General features: G+C 36.4%; 1 protein-coding gene across 4 annotated transcripts in view; it reads right to left on the bottom strand.

Annotated features, from left to right (window-relative positions):
• ITCH (itchy E3 ubiquitin protein ligase) overlaps positions 1-23,584 on the bottom strand; it is a 126,854-nt gene that overhangs the window by 61,448 nt on the left and 41,822 nt on the right. For all 4 annotated transcript variants that reach the window (XR_009005404.1, XM_007193258.2, XM_007193257.3 and 1 more), the window contains exons 3-6: positions 21,422-21,512; positions 13,412-13,553; positions 9,575-9,699; positions 8,535-8,672 (exon numbers count right to left, since the gene is read on the bottom strand). Coding sequence is in view for 3 of the 4 variants with exons in the window: in XM_007193258.2 (XP_007193320.1) it covers positions 8,535-8,672; positions 9,575-9,699; positions 13,412-13,553; positions 21,422-21,491 (475 nt within the window). In the remaining variant the exon portion in view is untranslated. The remainder of the gene's footprint in view (positions 1-8,534; positions 8,673-9,574; positions 9,700-13,411; positions 13,554-21,421; positions 21,513-23,584) is intronic.

Genomic DNA, 23,584 nt, shown 5'->3' with positions numbered 1-23,584 from the left:
CATATGCTGCTTCTGCCTTGTTTGAAATATGTCGCGCTTGATTCTAATTCAAATGTATTTTAGTCATCTTTTGGGGAGGAGTCAACTACCTCCCCAAAAAAGTGCTGATTACCAGTAGGACGATGATAGAATAGATTTTGAAAATAGAAAAATCAGTAAAATCTTTCTTATGCAAAGGTCTTGAAAGTAGCTTCAAGAATAGGAAAGGCACAAATGGATCTCAAAGTGGCCAAAATGAATGCCACAACATTCACACTTCCTTCGAATTTTATTCATGGGAAATATCCTTAGGATTCAGTAAGGGCCTGTGTATTATACAAGTGATAGAAGGAGGCTACTAGAGGTAGGCACATGGATTGCAGCAAAAACAGTATATAGAGAAGTTTAAAAAACTATGAAATGCAAAAAGAACTCAAGTTTAACAGTCTAGGTCCATTTAGCTAAAGAATAATAGTCCCTAAATACAGTCTCTAGTTTCAAACAGTGAAATCATCACTATATTACTCCAAAGCATAACTAATGAATTAATTCATTAAAAAGATGCTGAGTCACCACTATACTACTACTATATCATACTCAGCAAGGTTGGCAAGTGTCTTATCTAGAAATGTTACATTTTAAAAAAATGGTACAGGTAGATAGATAAAATGTGGTATACCTATGTAATGGAAAACTATTCAGTAATAAAAAGGAACAAACTACTGAAACATGCTACGTCACTGATAAACCTGAAAAGACATTATGCTAAGTGAAAGAAGCCTGACACAAAGACTACATATTGTTATGATTCCATTTACATAAAAAGTCCAGAAAAGATGAATTTTTAGAGACAGAAAATAGATTAGTGGTTGCTCTAGGCTAGAGGTCAAAATGGGATTTCCTGTGAATAAGCAGGAGGGATCTTACTGGCGAATGAAAATGTTCTAAATCTGATTTACAGTAAATGATTGAATCACTCCATTAAATTACTAAAAATCATTAAATTAACACACTTGAAACAGGTAAATTTTATGAAATATAAAATACATGCCAATAGAGCTGTTAAAAATGGTTTTAAAAAACACGGTACAATGAAATACATTTTGGCTGAAAACGGTATGCTTCAATTTTATAAGAATTATTTTTATATGGAATATATTCCCCTAAAATAGCTGATAAATGACATAAATGAAATCAGAAAACCAAAACAAAATGTCGTAAGTTATTAAAATCAGTCAGTGTTCCACTTTTTTCAAAAAATAAGAAGACAATTTGAAATAATCCATTTAACTCTACCAATAATTGCTACTTCTAAACTTTATCATTTACTACAGTGAAGCATAGTACATATTTAATGACATGGACTGAGGCCAGACTGCCTGGGTCTGTATCCTAGGTTCAACATGTACTAACTTTGTGACCGTAGAGAAATACGATTGATTTTCCTGTGCCTTTTACATCGTGTATAAAATGGGAACAATAATGATGCCTACTTCATAGAACAGTAGTGAGAATTAAACATTTAGAACAGTGCCCAGCACATATAAGCACGCCATAAATATTAACTATTATTGTTTCCTGACATTTACATTTCAAAGTCCGAACAAGGGTTATTTTTGTTCAATCTTTTATTTCACTTCAACACAGAGTAAAGCCATAACTATGAAATTCATGACATAAATTATTTAGATCTAATTTTGCACTTTCAACAGGAGAATAGTTAAAAAATATAAATCTATCTAACACTTATACAATCAATGTCCAAGAAGAGAAAAAACGCTGTACTTAAATTGGCATTTTATAAACATACTGCTGTTTAAAAGTATTCCCAATCCAAATTTCCTCCAAAAAAAACCAAAAAAACCTGATCAGATTTCTAAATACACATTTTACCCAGAGGACACTTTGTTAGAAGATCAACAAAGATCTCTTCTATTCTACTGAAAAGGATCCTCCTGCCACAGAAGAACCAGCTTTTAGATGAAGCAATTTAACACACTATTTCTACTACTTGGGTGCCTAGCAATCTCAAAAGCAAAATGAACAAACAAGTGAACTGATACTAGAGCAAGAACAGGGTGCAGTAAGCAAATGTGAAAGACAGGGTTACCCTGAGGGCTGTGAGGTGTATCAGAAACAAGGTGAGGGGGCTGAACCAGAGACATCCACATTAGGCTGGGGATCCCAGAAAGGAGCTAAAGTATTCCCAGGTAGGTGACACATCTGGCACTAACAGAAGCAAAAGAAATTTTCTTTGGCCAAAGAATCCCCAACTTATTAGGCCCTTGAGATTCCCCCAGACCAAGATCAAATATAAACTGGCAATCAAAGAGCCATAACATATAAGAAAACAAGCTTCAATGAAGGAGAGTCAAAGCATTTATATCCCCAAATATTTCTGATACTGGAATTTTCAAATGGAGAATATAAAAAACCGACTTATCAAAAGAAAACTAACAAGCAAGAAATAAGAAACTATCAAAAACAAACATCAGCAATTCCACTCCTAGGTATATATCCAAGAGGAATGAAGACATGCACAAAGAAACTTGGACACAAATGCTTATAGCAGCATTATTTATAATTCATTAATAGCCAAAAGGTGGAAATAAGGCAAATGTCCATCAGTGGACAAATGGATAAAAAAAAATTGTGGCATATATACACACAATGAAATATTATCCAGGGAATTCCCTGGCGGACCAATGGTTAGGACTCCGCGCTCTCATTGCTGTGGCCCAGGTTCAATCCCTGGTCGGGGAACTGAGATCCCACAAGAGGCGCAGCGTGGCCAAAACAAACAAACAAAACCAATATGCTAAGCAAAAGAATCCAGACACAAAAGGTCACCTACTATATGATTCTTTTTTTATGATACACTCAGAAGAGGCAAATCCATAGAGACATATCAGTGGTTACCAGGAGATGGAGGGGAGGGGGAATAGGGAGTGATTACTTAACGGATAATGGTTTGGTTTTTGGGGGTGATGAAAAAGTTTTGAAATGAGAGGTAGTGGATACACATCACTGTGAATACACTAAATGCCAATGAACTGTACACTTTATAAGGTTAAGAATCTATTATGTAAATTTCATCAAAATTAAAAGAATAACAAAAAAGAGGCATATTTGAAGAAACAATAAATGTTGTAAAGCTGAAAATGCACTTGTGTCATATCCCAGCAATCCCACTCCCAAGTATACAGCCTACAAAGACCCTTCAACCTATGTACCAGCAGACATATATAAATACAAAAATGTTCAATGTATCACTTATGTTCATTATGGCAAAAAATTGGGAAGAGCCCAAATGTGCTTTGACATAAAAATGGATAAACTGTGGTATATTCACCCCACGCACATATGGTCACCATATTTTTGATAAAATATATAAAATGAATATACAATGGATAAAAGAATATACAATGGAGAAAAGACATCCTCTTCAATAACTGGTGCTGGGAAAACTGGACAGCTACATGTAAAAGAATGAAATTAGAACACTCCCTAACACCACACACAAAAATAAACTCAAAATGGATTAAAGACCTAAATATAAGGCCAGACAGTATAAAACTCTTAGAGGAAAACATAGGCATAAAACTCTATGACATAAATCACAGCAAGATCCTTTCTGACCCAACTCCTAGAGAAATGGAAATAAAAACACAAATAAACAAATGGGACCTAATGAAACTTAAAAGCTTTTGCACAGCAAAGGAAACCATAAACAAGAGCAAAAGACAACCCTCAGAATGGGAGAAAATATTTGCAAATGAAGCAACTGACAAACGATTAATCTCCAAGATTTACAAGCAGCTCATGCAGCTCAATAACAAAAAAACAAACAACCAAATCCAAAAATGGGCAGAAGACCTAAATAGACATTTCTCCAAAGAAGATATACAGATTGCCAACAGACACATGAAAGAATGCTCAACATCATTAATCATTAGAGAAATGCAAATCAAAACTACAATGAGATATCATCTCACACTGGTCAGAATGCCCATCATCAAAAAATCTAGAAACAATAAATGCTGGAGAGGGTGTGGAGAAAAGGGAACACTCCTGCACTGTTGGTGGGAATGTAAATTGATACAGCCACTATGGAGAACAGTATGGAGGTTCCTTAAAAAACTAAAAATAGAACTACCATACGACCCAGCAATCCCACTACTGGGCATATACCCTGAGAAAACCAGAATTCAAAAAGAGTCATGTACCAAAATGTTCATAGCAGCTCTATTTACAATAGCCAGGACATGGAAGCAACCTAAGTGTCCATCATCGGATGAATGGATAAAGAAGATGTGGCACATATATACAATGGAATATTACTCAGCCATAAAAAGAAACGAAATGGAGGTATTTGTAGTGAGGTGAATGGAGTTAGAGTCTGTCATACAGAGTGAAGTAAGTCAGAAAGAGAAAAACAAATACAGTATGCTAACACATATATATGGAATCTAAGGAAAAAAAAAAAGGGTCATGAAGAACCTAGTGGCAAGACAGGAATAAAGACACAGACCTACTAGAGAATGGACTTGAGGATATAGGGAGGGGGAGGGGTAAGATGTGACAGGGTGAGAGAGTGGCATGGACATATATACACTACCAAATGTAAAATAGACAGCTAGTGGGAAGCAGCCGCCATAGCACAGGGAGATCAGCTCGGTGCTTTGTGACCACCTAGAGGGGTGGGATAGGGAGGGTGGGAGGGAGGGAGACGCAAGAGGGAAGAGATATGGGAACATATGTATATGTATAACTGATTCACTTTGTTATAAAGCAGAAACTAACACACCATTGTAAAGCAATTATACTCCAATAAAGATGTTAAAAAAAAATGGATAAACTGTGGTATATTCACCCAATGGATTATTATACAGCCATGAAAATAAGTGAGTTACAGACACAAAATGGATAAATCTTAAAAGGCAACACTGATATTTTCATAGAGCGCAAAAGGACACATGCACGTGTGAAAAAAAAATTTTAAAGCAAGGAAATGATAAATTCAAAGTTCAGAATAATGATTATCTCTAGGGAGAAGACAAGGATTGATATAGGGAGGAGAACACGGGTGGATGCAATGATATTGTTCATATTCTAATTCTTAAGATCAAACCCGGGTCCCTGGCAATGACAGCACCAAGTCCTAGCCACTGGACCACCAGGGAATTCCCAATACTTCCATTTTTAAAGTAGCACTGATAAATATTTAAAAAACATAAGTGTGTAAAGGAAGTTTTGCTGGCTTTTTTGTAACGTTAGTTAATATTCTGAGCAAACATTTAAAATAATCAAATATAAGTCAAATTTTTAAAAATACCATTACAGCAAAGTTTCTCTCTATAAAATAATTAGTTGGTACCCAGACCCAGCAGAGGTATAGTAATTTCAAATAATATTTGGTATAGCAAAAAACTTCATCTAGTTTCTTAGAATTTATTTTACTGAAAAGAAACATTATAGATATAATCACACATGAAAATGACTATTTACCCTAAAATCAAAAGAAACCACAATAACTAGAGTTTAATGAGAAAGACTGGGAAAGAATGAGATAAAATCAAAACAAAATGGAACATACACAATAAGAACTGGAGGTCACATATTCCAAAAACTATCCCCAGATTAATTTTAAATACATTTCCAGAGCATCCATGGTAAAGAATAAAGATCTTTACAAGAATATGTTCCTATTTTATTATCATAAATTTAAAAGTAAAATAGACTTTTATTTCTCTTTAGGAAAACTAATGCCTTTGATGATGATACTTTTCAGTGTTTCTTGTTGAATGCCATATTTGGGAAGACAGGTGTTAAACTAACCATCAACCACCACCACCCACCCAAGAAGTCGAAATACATGAATGGGAAGTTCTTGCAGAAATGAACAACTACCTACTCTCAATTTGTTAGGTTAATTTAGATCTGAGAGCTACAATAAGTCTACCTAACTAGCAAATTAAATAAAGATTTCTCCTTCCCAAAGACTCATAAAAGCAGATTAACTCTGTACTTAAGAAAAGGAAAACATCAAGACAAATTATGTAATTACTTCCTAAACAGAAAAATAAGAAAGAGTACCAAAGAAAATGTTACAAATGACACTCATTTGGGACATTCAACTTGTTCCCTGAGTGAAGACAATGGTAGACAGGTAGAATGGGAACATAAAGCTCTCTGGTTTTTAAATAAAGCTTGAAGTGGGAAGAACAAACAAACATAGTGAGTAAACTCTGTTTCACCTGAAAAAGAGTTTACTTATATAACTGCCATTTTTAGAAAATTTATCCACCAAAAAGAAAGAAAATTTTATCTACCAAAAAAATGAAAATTTTAACTATCAAAAGAGATAATGCTGTCTTACTAGAAAAATATTCACAGTATATCTAAACATATAACAAGCTATTATTTGGTGACTTTTAATACCAAAATTCAGACAGATTTCTTTTTATAAGCATTATTTTTAAATTAACCAAAAATGTTAAACTCTAAAATCCTATGAGTTCTTCCACAAAAACTTTTTTGTTTTTTAATTAATTTTTTATTGGAGTATAGTTGATTTAAAATGTTGTATTAGTTTCTGCTGCACAGCAAAGCCACAAAAACTTGACTGAACACACAGAGGGGGAAAAAACACTAAAACTCTGTAACATTAGAAAAATATTAGAATACAAAAGCAACCAACCAAACAATGCTCAGATGATAGAAATTCAATTTTAGCGCTACTCTAATTTTCATTTCTGGCTTATAGTTAAAGTTACAGAAATGGAATCAATCAAAAAAACAATACAAGTGAAGCTCCCACCACAGATGCTTGTGGACTTAATTGGGTTTCCTTTGCTTACTTATAACAACTCATGATTTGATTTAAAGTTCCTAAATTTTAAAGTGTGAAACGGAAAGTGTATTGGAAAGAAAAGGAAACCAACAAATATTTGTGTTTCAATCTTGACTCTGCATCACACTTGTTGGTGTGATACGGGACATACTATTTAAACTCTCAGAGCCTCACTTTCTTTTATATGCAAATGTCTTACAAAATTGTGATGGTTAAATGAATATATATGTAAACACACCAACACAGTGCCTGGCACATGGTAAACATTAAACAAATGGCAGCTACTGTATGTGGCAACTCTAGCCCTAAAATCCACTGTGACTTCCCAGTTAAAACCTCTCTTTACTTCAAAGAATGAGATTAAATTCTGTCAATTATTTTCCTACTCGAGTCAAAAACTGGTTACACAGCAATGTCCACTTCTGTAGGAAACAAACAGTAAAGTCATAAGTATAATATGCAGTTTAGATTCTACTCTGAAATATGAAGGCTGATGTGCTTTACTTTTGTTAATTATTAAATATTCTGCATTAGTAGCAGTTTCAATTTGTAGGAAAAAAAACTTAGGAAGCTATAAATACTGAGGTTTTAGAGCAGTTTAACAATGTAACTTAACTTTTATTACCTTCCGGAATTCCAACTTATAGAAAAATGTAACCATTACAGAGATCCTGTGAATAACAGTCAATTAAGATGAACATGTCAACTCTGAAGCAGTATAACCAATTCAGAAATTTCTTTCCACCCTCATTAACCCCAAAGAACCAAACTGGAAGACACACCAGGACTATCTTAAAGGTTCTGCTATTAAAAAGGGTCAAGAGTTAAAAAGGAAGTAGGAAGTCTTCCAAAGTAGGAACAGAAGTACAGCAGCACCTGACAACTGCAAAATGTTTCATAAGGCAGTTTCTAAGTAAACAAAAAGATCTTTGTCAGACTAATCAAGGAGACCATTAATATGCACTTTGTCTTGGGGCCTCTACAATCTGTGTTTCAAGTGAAAATACACTTATTAGTACATTAGTAAGGCTTGAAAATATCTAAAGGGAATCCACTGAGAAGTGGTTTTATTAAGCATGCTAGCTGTGCGGACACTAACTCAGGTGCTATCCAACTTCTTTTAATTACAGCTCATATTTATTTCCTTAACAAACACTAGTAAATCATAAACTGTAAAATATATCAGCATACATATAAAGAATTGGTTCTGTCATTATTATAACTCAAAGACATCTCAATAAATGTAGCCTACAAAAATGCAAGAGGAATGGCAAATGGATTCCAGTTTGTTACTGGCTTGTCTGGTACAGTACTAAGAAGGATTTTGAGTCAAATTTAAACTCAATCAGACACTGCTACAGAGAGTAAACTATGTCTGCCATTAGCACTGGAGAAGGCGCAGCATCAAATGTGCCATACTAACTGCCATTGTTGGCCTAGAGGACGGATACTTTATAAATCAGTTCATCACTCACGTGGCCAACTGTGATGTGGCTTTTACTTGGCTAGCTTTTCAACTTACAGAAGAATGTTTTCCTCATAGAAACAATGCACTGAAAGTTTAAAATGAAAAATGTCTCTTTTTAAAAAGGAAATAAAATAATTTCTTTAATGTGGAAAAGAACAGCAATAATTACAACATACTACAGTGGCTAATGTAAGAAGAATCATTAAAGACCCTATATAAGAAGTGATTACTTACTTTCTGAACATGTAGTTTCACCATTAGCAACAACTTCAGACTCTAGCTGCAGCCCATCAAGACAAACTGACAAATCTCCTATTGTCTCTGTTGGTTCTTTGTCACCTACAAGCTGTAAAGTCACAACTACTTCCTCAACTGGAAGAGAATAAAATTATAGAAAATGGTCACTTTTTTTTCCTTTAAGTCTTAACTGTTAAAAACAAAACTGTCAGAAAAACTTTACATTTATGTGTACACAATTTGCTTTAATACACTTCACCCAAGGTTTCAGGCCTTTTGACGCCAAAAACATTTTAAAAATAGAACAAAATTTCCTAATGGTTAATATCCACAACATAAGATACTAAAACAGCTTAATCATCTCACTTACTATATTCATTCTCTTTTACAAAATGAGCCAGCAGGACAACTAAGACTACTCAGCAATATATGCCTGAATTATATTGACTGAAAACATAATTTAAGAATGAATTTTCATCTCGTAAATCCTAAATGAGAAATAAAATTCTTAGAAGTATGTTTTAGATACTCAAGGATTAAATATCTGTTTTAAAATCATGATATATTAATTAAAATAAGCATGTTTCAAATTTTTATGTATCTATAGTATATATAGACATCTAAAGATAGAGATATACACGTATAAATAAAACCACAACCATCTAAAATGAGGAAGTTTTTAAAATAAGCATTTGAAAAGGAAATGTCAAAATATTAACCACATTTGTCTCTCTGCAGTGAGATTACGTTTTTCCTTCAGCTCTGCTCTATATTTTTGTTTTCCATAATTGAGTATATAGCCTTCAATAAATATCTATTTACTAAATAAATATTTATTTAAAATATCAGATCCAAAATGAATGGCCAAACCATGGTTACTCAGAATGCATTAAACAGTTCAAGATCCATCTCCCTATTAATATTATAACCAAGTAAACCTAAAAACGAGTAGTGAACATAGTTTCTCCACATTTGGCATATTAATTTCTTGCAGAAAAACAAAAGCTGAGCATATTCTATTGTTTTTACATACATACGTTTCATATTGTTTGACTTTAATGTTTCATAGATATCTAATGCAGCAGTTCCCAACAAAACATCAGATTTCAGTGTCTGGTGACTCCACACACGAAAATGTAATTTACTCACAGGGGTGACGATACTACAGGTGAAAAAAAAGGTGAAAAAAAAATTTCCTTTAAATATCACAACAAGATCGTAAATAAATTATAATTAAAATCTTCTCACTGCACACCTTACAGTTTACTGTACAACCAAGACTGCCTATGGTCATCTTCACTTGTCACTGAACTATAGGGGCAATTTTATGCATGTATATCATCAACAAAAGTAAAAGTGCTCACCATGCTACAAACTGTTGAAAAATCAGTTTTACTTTCCTAGTACAAAAAAGTGAATTTATAAATTAAATCCTTATTTTATGTCAGGTAGTATGCTGAGCTTAGGATTATTTCATTTAATCTTCACAGCAACCCTGAGATGAGAATTACCACTCCTATCTTCAGATATAGAAGCTGATATTCAGAGAGGTTAAGCAAATTGCCCAACATCACACAGCCAGTCGGTGGCAGACTGTAATCTGAACAAAAATCTGTCATTAAAATTTATATTAAGAAGTTTCTCGGGCTTCCCTGGTGGCGCAGTGGTTGAGAGTCTGCCTGCCAATGCAGGGGACACGGGTTCGAGCCCTGGTCTGGGAAGATCCCACATGCCGCGGAGCAACTAAGCCCGTGTGCCACAATTACTGAGCCTGCGCGTCTGGAGCCTGTGATCCGCAGCAAGAGAGGCCGCGACAGTGAAAGGCCCACGCACCGTGATGAAGAGTGACCCCCACTTGCCACAACTAGAGAAAGCCCTCGCACAGAAACGAAGACCCAACACAGCCAAAAATAAATAAATAACTAAATAAATATTTAAAAAAAAAAAAAGAAGTTTCTCGGTCAGCTACTTAATGATTTGAGGATTATATTACCCCAAGTTTCACACTGTTAGAGGCAAAGTGTCTGGGACAACTGTCAAATAAAGACTCTTCCATACCTTGCTAAATGCCAATACAAAATAGAAATTTGAATTTGCAATAAGCTGTATAAAAACTATTTCAATTAGAAAAACAGGAACACTATATAACCTACCATAGTCCTATGGTTCAAGGTTATAAAACAAATTCTAGAATTTGTCTAGAATCAGGGATCGAACCCATGCCCCCTGCAGTGGAAGTGCAGAATCCTAACCACTGGACCGCCAGGGAATTCCCAGTGACAGGTATTTTAAACAAACTAAGAAACTGTCACCTTATCACTGCCTTTTCTTTTTTGTACAATGTATTCATTCTCTTTCAAAACTTTCAGATGTTACTTTCAGGAGAATGTATATTAAGAACACATTTCTCGGGGCTTCCCTGGTGGCACAGTGGTTAAGAATCTGCCTGCCAATGCAGGCGACACGGGTTCAATCCCTGGTCCAGGAAGATCGCACATGCCGCGGAGCAACTAAGCCCGTGAGCCACAACTACTGAGCTTGCACTCCAGAGCCCAGGAGCCACAACTACTGAAGCCCGTGTGCCACAACTACTGAAGCCCGCACGCCTAGAGCCCGTGCTCTGCAACAAGAGAAGCCACCGCAATGAGAAGCCTGCGCACGGCAAAGAAGAGTAGCCCCCACTCACTGCAACTAGAGAAAAGCCCTCGCACAGCAACAAAGACCCAACGCATCCAAAAATATAAATAAATAATTTTTTTTTAAAAGGAGCACATTTCTCTGTTAGTCATTTGGGAAATTATAATGGGGATGGGATAAAAGAGTTAATAAATTTAATTTTACTTTGAGAGACAATAAAGTATACCATCAAAGATGGTCTACTCTAAATTATTTCAATTCAAGTCTTGAGAGAAGACTGGAAAGCCTGCTACCCAACAATGGAAGCTGTGTTAAAATTGCAGGCCAATCTGCTGCAACTTAAAAATTCAGATCTTGAGCTATGATCCCCCGAACATCTGGGCTTAAGAACAGCACTACCATATAGGGCTACATGGAGAGTTTCTTTTTTCTTAACTTTTAAACCAGTAAGGAGTTCATGTCGTTATCAGCTCAAGAGCCCTAAAGTACATTTATTGTGAGCACAGATAGCTGGTAGAAAGTAGATGAGTATTCAGTCTATTATTCTGAACATCTCCAGTCGTTATTGGAGGCTGTGGCCTTTTGAAGATTTGTTTTTTTAAAAAATGTTCCTCACATATTGTTTAATTTAGATCAAATCTCTAATGGGGCACTAATTAAAAATGAAGTCTAAGAAACGATGTTGAAATAAATACAGATAAGGAACATTAGAATGATACTTCTGCAAATAGGTTTCAAGATGACCTTCAGTAAATTCTTAAGTCTCATTCATTTGCTCAAAATCATTATAAAGTACATCAAGATGCCCTAGAACTTCAAAAATCCATGTTAAAGAATAATATAGGTATAGCTAATTTGTTTTGTCATTTATTAGGAATGCTGTCCACATAAGCACGTATCATGTGAAGAAAAGAGCTTATCATTTCAAATGTCTCATCTCATCATTTAGAAATAAAACTTTTTTTAGTCACAGGTTTGTTTCTCTAAGAGAAAAAAATGCAAGAATTCCAAATGTTAGGTAATGAAAGCGATTTGTCTATATTTGATGAGATAACAACTGGTTATATTTTGAACTACACTTTAATATACAAACCAAATACACTATATTATTTAAAAATCCATTTGTTGATAAATCATACATTTGCTTCCATTTTAGTAGAAAAATTAAAATTAACCTATAATTCTCTTCAACCTGTAATTTCCTTCCTACCAACATCTGGGGCTTTGTCAGTAAGGGTTGAAATTGAGCTACATCCTACTTCTATGAATTCGAATGACAGATCAAAAACACAAACATACAGACATATGCACAGGGATGTATATTGCAATACTGTCTAATAGCACAACATTAGAAACCAACCGATCAACAGGGAACTAGTAAAATTAATCGTAGCCATCCATATTAAAGAATATTATGTAGCTATATAAGGGATATTAGACCCATATGTACTCAGCAAAAAATGATGTTATGTATAAAATGTATAGCATAATTTTTTTAAAGGAAAAAAACCCCTGTGTAGGTTCTGTGTGGGCACTGTAATTTTAAAAAACACAAACTATTTTTAAATATTAAATTAGGGCTTCCCTGGTGGCGCAGTGGTTGAGAATCCGCCTGCCAATGCAGGGGACACGGGTTCGAGCCCTGGTCTGGGAGGATCCCACATGCCATGGAGCAACTAGGCCCATGAGCCACAATTACTGAGCCTGCGCATCTGGAGCCTGTGCTCCGCAACAAGAGAGGCCACGATAGTGAGAGGCCCGCGCACCGCGATGAAGAGTGGCCCCCGCTTGCCACAACTGGAGAAAGCCCTCGCACAGAAACGAAGACCCAACACAGCCATAAATAAATAAATAAATAAATAAATAAATAAATAAATAAATAAATATTTTAAAAAAAACTATAAAAAAAAATTAAATTAAAAAAATAAAGTGAGCTACTCATAGCCCTCTATTTCAAACCTAAATTAAGGAAAGAGCTGCTAATCTTTCTAGGCCCGTGACCCTGGGATCTCCCAGCTACTGTTCAGTGGCAACAATGCAATGAAAAGGAGAGGCTGGGAAAACAAATAATTAAAGAGAAAGGAGACTAGAAGGAGGAGTCCTAAGAACAGGGGAAAAAGAGGGGAAAAAAAAAAAAAGAGAGGAGGAACAAAGAAAAAAGTGAGAAACTTTTTTAAAGCTGCATTTCTGCTCACCTACTAAACAAAATATACCATAGAAAATACTTTCAAACCTACACTGTAAGAGGCTGCTTCCATTTGGGACTGTTCGTATTGTTGCATTTTTCTGTCTTCTTTGACTGTCCATCTACTGTGACTTCCACATAAGGACTTGGCCCAAACCAATTCTTTTTATTTTCTTTAAGTTTCGCTGAAATGACTAAGTAAAATAAAAGAGAAAATATTTCAATATTCAAGAGGTTAGTTCATCCTTCAAATCGATTTGATTTCACAAAGGTTAAACACAGCATTATTATTTTTACTCAGAGAAGCAGTTTGCTCTAAAATAGTCACAAATTTTATTCACATAACCTTTGTATTTCTTCCCATCATATTAAAAAATATAGGACTTCCCCACACCATCCACCCAAATTCCCATCAGTAGACCCCCCCACCAACTGTTGGTATCAACAGTCCCAGAAATCTTGAGGTCAATTAAAAAGTACACTGACAAACTTGGTAAACAAATATTTGAACGCCTACCATGTTATCAGATATTGCTCTAAACTGTGGACAGAGCAGTTTACAATTAGAGATAAGTCCTTGTGATGAAAAACAGCCTAATGTGGCAGAGTATGACTTGGCAGTAAAGCAGTCTTCTAAGGAAGTACTTTTAAGCAACCATCTAAATGACAAGGAGCTATCCATGTGAAGATTGAAGGTAGAAAGAAGAGAAAATTCCAGACAGAGGTACGAAAGCTTGGCATACCTGAGGAAAAGTATAGCAAACACGGAAAAATGGTAAATGAGATAAGATCACATTTAGCTTTGTAAGCCAAGATAAGGAACTTGGATTTTATTCTAAGCATGCTAGAAAGCCAATGAAAGAAGAGAGTTACAAACTAAGATTATTTTTAGCATCTCATATATCTCTCATCATCTTAGCAAGAGCTTCTTACATCCTTAGCCTTCACCCTTGAGTTAGTCACTTTTGCCATAAAATAGCCTTGTCTAAGCATTGTGTGGAAGGTACGAAGAGTAGATTCAAATCTAGAAGAGCACCCCCTGGTTCCCACAGGAAACAACTCACTGGTCCCCTATAAATGAGATGATCACAGCCAAGGAAATATCTACCACCTGGATATATACTCCAACAGCAAAGTTCAGAGAATGCCAGTGCCCTTCAAGACTAATGGGCCCTTGTGAATTGCTAGAAAAGTTTACATAGCAGTTACCCAAGAAGCTCAATATACAGACCAACACATAGACAGTCTGGGTACCCTCGCAGGCAGAGTCCCAGGCGGCGGCCCTGAATCTCCCAACTTCATGTTTATCAAATACTTTTGTCCTCTTATGCTTAAGAGGCTGCTAGAGCCATCTAATTAAGAGACGACAGTAGTATGGACTAGGGTGGTAAACATGGATATGGGGAGGAATAAGCATTTTCTAAGGAGAACCAACAGGATTAGATTTCATGAGTGAGTTAGGGGAAAGAAGCAAGGGTAACTCCCAGGTTTCTGGCATGAATAACTGGATAGAAGGTGGTATCATTTAATAAGATGGAAAAGATCTGGGAAAGAACAAGTTTGAGGAGGGTAGAATGGGCAAGAAATCAAGCGTATTATAATGAATATATAAAATTTGAGATGCTCATGAGACATCTAGGTAGAAACACTAAGGTAAAATGTCTTTTAGAACAGAAAATACTCAAGTGGGGATCAGACCTATCTCTGATTAATATGTACTATAAAGCCCTACCACATAATACAAAGCCTAATTTAATCACAGGATTGCCAAAGAAAAATATAAAATCCCTATTTTTAATACATTTCTGGTCTGAGAAAAGGTAAAACAGCCCACACACTCATGCATAAGCTCATTTTATTTCAGGGGCTCTTGTGATCCTCTAAAACTGATTAAACCTAGAACAAAGAGCAATGCAGGCCTGACAGGGAAGAAATGATCTGCCCTTAGTGGCTTTTTAGGATTCAAACTTTTGAAAGCTATTTTGCCACGTAATCCCACCCAACCCCACTAGAGCCATTTTAGGAAACTTTAAATGGGAAAATAAAAAGAGTCAGGGAAACCAACACCAACTGTTAGTGTTTACTATGTCTGGCACTTAAAGATTGTCATTTCGATACTCACAACTATTCTGTGAGATAGGTATTATCATCTTAATTTTTATACATAAAAAAAAAAACAAGCTCAACAAAATTTAAAAGTTTACCCAAGGGTCACGGCAAAGCCTGGACATGAGAAATTATTTAAGTGTTCAAATCTCAAAGCTTATATTGTATAAAACTTTCATTACAGTCCTAATATTATAAAATAGATCAATGTACTACTTCCTAAAATTTAAATTCCCATAGTAAATTAAAAGAATTAACAAACTGTAAATTATAAACTGGAAGAAAAGGAATCAGAAAAATGTCAATATCATCTGTCACCTGGGCTACTCCAAGAGGCCTCTAACAACTGTCTGCTTTTACTCTCACTTCTCTAATGCAATCTCTCACAGCTACCAGAATTATCTTCCTAGAACAGATGTGATGTCAATACTTTTCAATGATTTGCTAATGCCTGCAAAATGAAGTTTAAACTCTTCTGGGGCATTTTACATTGCTTACTCTGTACGTTTACAGCCTCTTCCTATACCAAATTCCACCCAGGCCCCTGGTAGTCTAACCACTCTTAGCTGTTTGCTGTCCCTCCCAAAGGCCTAGTACTTTCATGCCTCATATGTGCTACCCCCTCCACTCATAATGATCCTTCTTCCTTTTCACCCAATAAAATCCTACTTCTTGAGAGACAAATACCCCCTTCTCTTTGACCGGATGGTTCTTTAAACCTAGGGTGTCAAACTGTTCCTGTTCTGTGCCCCCACAGCATATTCCTATTTATATACGGCTCCTACAGCTTTCCATTCTGTCTTAGTAAGTTTATCAGTTCTTACTTGTTTAACTCACTCTGTAATCCCCTTCATGGCAAGGTTATAGCCAGTCTTTATAACTCGTATAGCACTTAGTGATTTAAACCTGACAGGCATTTAATACATTTGTTGAACCAAATGATTAGCCATGGTAGAAAACAAGTTGCCCTGCTTTATAGTTACTTACACACACACACACACACACACACACACACACACACACACACACACACAATCTATTGCATATGATTTCATGGTATTTATTAATGTTCTTCTGATCCTTCTGTTCTGAAGGTCAACATTTTCACCCGACTGATTCTTTATCCTACCTCTCCAATACAAAATTAAAATCTTGACAATTTAAACATAAAGAAAGTAAAAGTGAATCCTTAGCTTATCCAATTTATTTTGTGAATCAGGAAGCTATAATGAACAAGGTAAAACAAACAGGGGTGCTGAGACCAGGTATGATTAGCAGTATGATGAACTGATAAGAGATAAAACCAGTTAAAGCAAGTGCTACCTCTGTGGTCAGAAGTCATGAGAGGCTACATGAGACCTCTGTAGCAGAACTATGTCTTGGCTGGGCAGAACTGGATATAAACTTCTGACTTCAAAGTATGAAGGACTCTCCTGGTCTCTAAGCATTGGGAGCTAAATATATGGTGTTCTAGTAAATTTGGGGAAATGCAGTAATGTTTAATTTCAATTTGTAGTAACTAAAATAAGATGGTTTCTCTTCCTCAAATGATGTAAGGACTGAGACTAAGAAATTTCTAGGAAATACCAAAGAATTTATTTCGCCCACGTAAGTATAATGCTAGCATACAGAAAGCATCAAAACACAGATAAGCTCAGTATAATAGCTGAAGTTATGTACAGAACATAATTAAACAGGAAATGGCTAAAGACAGGGAAGGATGTAAGAAAACAGACTTATGTCCAAAGTAAAGGACCCAGGCCATGGAATTGGAGATAAAGAATAAAGAATGATCCAGGAAATGCGAGAGTAAAAATCAGTGGAACCTGGGACTTCCCTGGTGGTGCAGTGGTTAAGAATCCACCTGCCAATGCAGGGGACACGGGTTCACACCCTGGTCTAGGAAAATCCCACATGCTGCAGAGCAACTAAACCCGTGCGCCACAACTACTGAAGCCCGCGCGCCTAGAGCCCGTGCTCCACAACAAGAGAAGCCACCACAATGAGAAGCCCGCACACCTCAACAAAGAGTATCCCCTGCTCGCCACAACTAGAGAAAGCCCGCGCACAGCAACGAAGACCCAACGCAGCCAAAAATAAAAATAATAAATTAAAAAAACACACACACACATCAAGTTCTCTAAACAATCCATTTATCAACAGTACTATCATTTAATATTTTAAAACTCTGTTTTGCTACAACTTATAATACGTGTCATTTCTCTGAAATAAATTTTCTACTTGCCCTCATCTGGTAAGGGACAGCAATTAGCAAATATACATTGTAAATAAATAATGTATGCATACATGTATGTAAGTGTGTAATGTACGCATGAAAGAGTTAAAGAAATAAATTTGAGCAGAACCACAGAGTAACATTTTAACTTTTGACCCTAAATTTCCCTATGAGTCTTTTACACCAACTTTTTTTTAAAATTAATTAATTTATTTATTTATGGCTGTGTTGGGTCTTCGTTGCTGCATGCAGGCTTTCTCTAGTTGTGGCGAGCGGGGGCTACTCTTCATTGCAGTGCGTGGGCTTCTCATTGTGGTGGCTTCTCTTGTTGCAGAACACAGGCTCTAGGCACACAGGCTTAGTTGCTCCACAGCATGTGGGATCTTCCCGGACCAGGGCTTGAACCTGTGTCCCCGGCACTGGTAGGCAGATTCTTAAGCACTGCGCCACCAGGGAAGTCCCTACACTGACTTTTAAAACACAAATCCAGCTGTCTGCTCTTTGTTAAAAACCCTGGTTACTTCCATCTCCCTTAGCAATGTTGTTTTTTGTTTTGTTTTTTTTTGTAGCCTTGACACACCTGAAGGAGATGATCCACTCCCATTAATTCTCATGGGTCCCTGCTCTGCAGCAGTGGCTTTTAGGGACATCAAGAGAAGTCTTGGCATTTCCCTCCTTCACATCATTTGCTCTGTCATGTTCATTCCTGAAAGATCCTTTTCTACCTCTCTACTTTTTTTTTGGCCATGCCAGGCGGCATGTGGGATCTTAGTTCCCCGACCAGGGATCGAACCCGTGCCCCCTGCATTGGGAGTGCAGAGTCTTAACCACTAGACCTCCAGGGAAGTCCCTACCTTTCTACTTTTTTAAAAAAAATAAATTTATTTATTTATTTATTTACGGCTGTGCTGGGTGTTCGTTGCTGCGTGTGGGCTTCCTCTAGTTGCGGCAAGTGGGGGCGACTCTTTCTTGTGGTGCACAGGCTTCTCATTGCGGTGGCTCCTCTTGTTGCGGAGCACGGGCTCTAGGCGCACGGGATTCAGTAGTTGTGGCACACAGGCTCAATAGTTGTGGCTCGCAGGCTCTAGAGCGCAGGTTCAGTAGCTGTGGCAAACAGGCTTAGATGCTCTGCAGCATGTGGGATCTTCCCAGACCAGGGATCGAACCCGTGTCCCCTGCATTCGCAGGCAGATTCTTAACCACTGTGCCACCAGGGAAGTCCTCTACTTTTAAATAGTAGCAATGCTTCAAGCACTACCTCCTTTCACAGTAACTCTAGTCAAATATTGATCTCTCTTTCCTGACCAAACTCATTATCTCTTCTCACCATTACCATATACCATGGCATTTATACTTAACACTTGCATATTTATGCCTTCCTTGAATTTTGGAAGATGTTGAAGAGCTTACCAAAAAAAAAAAAAAAAACTATGCTAATCCATTAACACAGACTAAAAAATACAATGTCAATTAAGGGGATTTGTGCAAAAAACCTTAGTTCTGAGGTTTCTAGCACCAAAAGCAAAGAAGTAAACAATGAATTATGAAGGACACTTGATTCTAGTCAACTTGGCACTCTATTGTTCATTATCTGATGTTCTCCATTTGTCCCATATCTAATGATATTTTTGTTAAATAATAGCTTTTATCCATAATTCGTGGTGTTTGTTTTTGTTAAAATGTTTTTGCCCTATACTTGTACATTCTCAGGATTTTTAGACCCAAGATTAAAAGCTTATAATGGCTAAGAATTATGTCTTCTTGAGGACATAATGCATTTAGGCATTAAATGTTTTTCTTACTATGACAGTAATGATAGCAAATAAGATAGGCAGTTTATGCAAAGAAAAGTCAAAAGGAATATAAACCTGTTTAACTGGGGATTGAGATAATAAGGACTCCTCACTTTACTATTTTACTCAGTTTTTAAAAATAAAAAACATGTATATTACTTATGTAACCTGAAAAGCTGAAACAATCTATCAGAAATTCTTTAAATCAAAGGTTTTAACAATAAGCTGCCCCAAAAAAGAAGTCTTAAGAAGCCTGGCCCAATGTAAATCAGCTACTCAGACTAGCTTGAGAATGGGGAGGGGAGAAACAATTAGAATCTGGCTTTAGCAAAGAAATATTAGTATCTTTCACTGAGAATCGGACATTGCTAAGGAAAGAGACTGGAGTTAGTGAAAGGATTACCAAGAATAAATTCTAACATGCTTTCAACTTAAAGTTTTACTTTTATATAACTCAATCACTTTTAGGTTTTGAGAAGGACAATAATGATACAGTTTATGACCTCATATTCATAACCTAGAAGTAGATATAAGCCAGGTATAGTAAAAACTAAAATAATCAATAAATGCCATTAAATTAAAGGGAGAGAGACTAGGGTTCCATTGTGTGATAGACACATGCACGTCTGAAGAAAATCCAGTGCCTCACTTTGGCTAGTGCAAATAGCTTCTATCGATATATAAAGACCTACAAAGAGATCATATGGAGGCTGTAAAAGGTCTTAGCCCAGTTTTAAAGAAATTCAATACCATAGCCAAGGAGAAGCACTGAAGGTTTCTGAGCAGGAATGAACAAATCAGGAAGCATTTTAAGAACATTAATCTGAAAGTGATATACTTGATTAGTATGGTTAGAGGAAGAAACAAAGAGATACTAGGAAAGTAACAATAGCAACCAAAAAATTTAATAGGCATTTCTCCAAAAAACATATACAAATGGCCAATAAGCACATGAAAAGATGCTCATCATCATTTAACCATCAGAGAAATGCAACTCAAACCCATAATGAGATAGCTCACATCCATTAGGATGTCTCTAATCAAAAAGATAAGCATTGCAAGGATGCTTACAAAATTGTAACCCTCATACAAGACTGGTCGGAATATAAAGTGGTTTGGATGCTTTGAAAAATAATTTGGAATTCCTCACATGACCCAGTGATTCTACTCAAGAAAGCAGAAGGTATATACTCAAGAAAACTGAAAACATACATCTTCACAAAAACTTACATACAAACGTTCATAGCATTATTCATAATAGCCAAAAAGTGGAACCAACCCGAACATCCATCAACTGATAAATGGATAAAGTATGTCCACACATGGAATAGTATTTGGCAATAAAAAGAAATTATATACTAATACATGCTACAACACAGTTTAACCTTGAAAACATTATTATGATAAGTGAAAAAAGTCAGAGACAAAGGCCACACATTTTATGACTCTATTTATATGAGAGATCCAAAATAGGCAAAGCTATAGAGACAAAAAAAGTTAGCTAGGGCTGAAGGTGGTTGGGGAATATGGGGCAGGGGTTTCTTTCTGGAGTGGTGAAAATGTTCTAAAATTGACTGGTGTTGGTTGCACAACTCTGAGAATGTACTAACAATCATTGACTTCTAAATGGGGAAACTGTATGGTACATGAATTATCTCAACAAAGCTAATAAAATCCAAATGAAAACAAAAAACAATAGCAATTGCCCAAGCATGTTTAATGGAAAAAAACAAACAAACCCAAATCCTATACTATACCCAAGAATATCCTGAAATCAAAATGTAATTTTTACATATCTAAACATTATGTTCATTCATTCATTCAGAACCTGATACGTCACAGCCACTAAAGATTTTAAGATTTTTTTCTTTTTATCTTGGGGGTGGGGTGGGGGGGAAGTAAAGCAGTAGATCTTTTTAAGACTTACCAGTTATCTGAAGTTGTGATTTCATGGTCAGGCTACCCATTGAACCAAGCTGTGATCCACTGTCAGACATAACACCAACAGGACGGCAAACCTGAACAGGGCCAAGGAAACACTATAAATATCAAAAATTCCTACTTGAAAAATATGTAAATAGTGCTAAGCCAGGCCATTTCCATGTCCCACTGAAAGCCACACAATAACCAGTGGCCTTCACATTGCTAAATATAATTTTCAATTCTAGTATCCATCCTGCATTAACCTATCAGCAAAATCTGACTTGGTTGATCATTCCTTCTTCCATGGTTTTTCTTCCTTTTAGTTCCCAAGACACATTCTCTAGGTTTATGTCCTACATTCCTGATTGTTCCTTCTTAGACTCCTTTGATGATTCCTTCTCTTCTCTCCACCCTCTTAATACTGGAAAGTCCTAGGGCTCAGTTCTTGGTTCCCTCTTCTCTCATCTCTCCATACTCATTTCCTCAAGGATATCATCCACTGTAATGGCTTTAAATATCATCTATATATCAACAAGTCCCAACTTTATATTTCTATTCCAGACTTCACTCCTGAATTCTAAACAACTTCACTTGGGTATCTAAAAGACACTCCGAACTTAACAGATCCAAAATGGACCTCCTGATGTTCTCTGTAAACTATCTCAGTTGATGGCAATTTTATTCTTTCAGAGGCTCAAGCCAAAAACCTTGGAGTCATCCTTGACTCCTTACTTTTATATTTCCTTTCCAACCCGCTGGCAAATTCTGATGTCTCTATTTGCAAAATATATCTAGAATCTAGCCATTTCTCACCACCTCTACCACCAATCTGTTCAGACCCACCTCTGACAGCCATCTTTTTCCTAAATTATGCCCCTCTCCTAGATTAACCTAAAAGGTCTCCCTTTTTCCACCCGTCTAGCCTTAGTACCTATTCTTAACACAACCTGGATGATTCTTTTAAAATGTTAAAAACCTTTCAAAACCTTCCCATTTTACTCAGAGTAAAAGCCTAAATCCTGAAAGACCCTATATGATACATGCTTCCACTGCTCCCCACTTCCTGATCTTATTTCCCTGCTACTCTCCTCCCCTACTCAGGCACCTACTTCCCTATTATTCTTGAAATATGCCAGCACATTCTTGCCTTTAGATGTTCGTTCTACTTGTCTTCTTCACAATATTAACAGTCTGCTCCACTTATGATGATCATTTTCTTCTCCTATAAACTATGTGACCTTCTGACATACTAAGTAATTTACTTGGTAATTATGTTTATTGGTTTTGACTCTCTAAGCTAGAATATAAACTCCATGTGAATGGGGGATCTTTTTGCTTTGTTCACTGATGAAACCCAGAAGCCCAAAACAGGGCCTGTGGCTACTGAATTATACTAAATGAACACCTCTAACATATCTTCTTCAGCCCATAATCATGGAAGAGTTAATCCCCCTGTGGAAAGGGCATGATTCGTATACAATAAAAAAGATTTTATAACAAAGTCACAACACTTGGGTTTGATTCCTGGCTACAACACTTACTATATGATACTATTTGAGTTATATAACCTCTCTAGGTCCCAGTTTCCTGTCAGAGAAATGGGGATAATACCACCTCTACCTCACAGGGCTTTTGTAAGACTGAATGATTACATATGTGGGGAAAAAAATCCTCTGTGAATGTTTATTATTTATCATTAATACTCTTTGAATTTATTTATTTGTTTGTTTGTTTATGGCTGCGTTGGGTCTTTGTTGTTATGCACAGGCTTTCTCTGGTTGTGGCGAGCAGGGGCTACTCTTCATTGCGGTGTGCGGGCTTCTCACTGCGGTGGCTACTCTGGTTGCGGAGCATGGGCTCTCGGTGCATGGGCTTCAGTAGTTGTGGCTCGCGGGCTCCAGGGTACAGGCTCAGTAGTTGTGGCACACAGGCTTAGTTCCTCTGTGGCATGTGGGATCTTCCCGGACCAGGGCTCGAACCTGTGCCCCCTGCATTGGCAGGCGGATTCTTAACCACTGTGCCGCCAAGGAAGTCCCTAAATATGTTTTTAAAATAACCTGTTCTTAGGCTTTCGGGGACTTGATAAAAATTTTAAGAATATTTTGAGTGGGTCAAAGTAAAGATTAAACTCAAGCAAAATTTACTCAGCACTCACTATTTGCCAGGT

Source organism: Balaenoptera acutorostrata, chromosome 15 (assembly GCF_949987535.1).
Source record: "Balaenoptera acutorostrata chromosome 15, mBalAcu1.1, whole genome shotgun sequence".
Classification (NCBI taxonomy): Eukaryota; Metazoa; Chordata; class Mammalia; order Artiodactyla; family Balaenopteridae; genus Balaenoptera; species Balaenoptera acutorostrata.
Note: the sequence above shows the minus strand (reverse complement) of the source record. Positions and strands in the feature narration are given on the sequence as shown.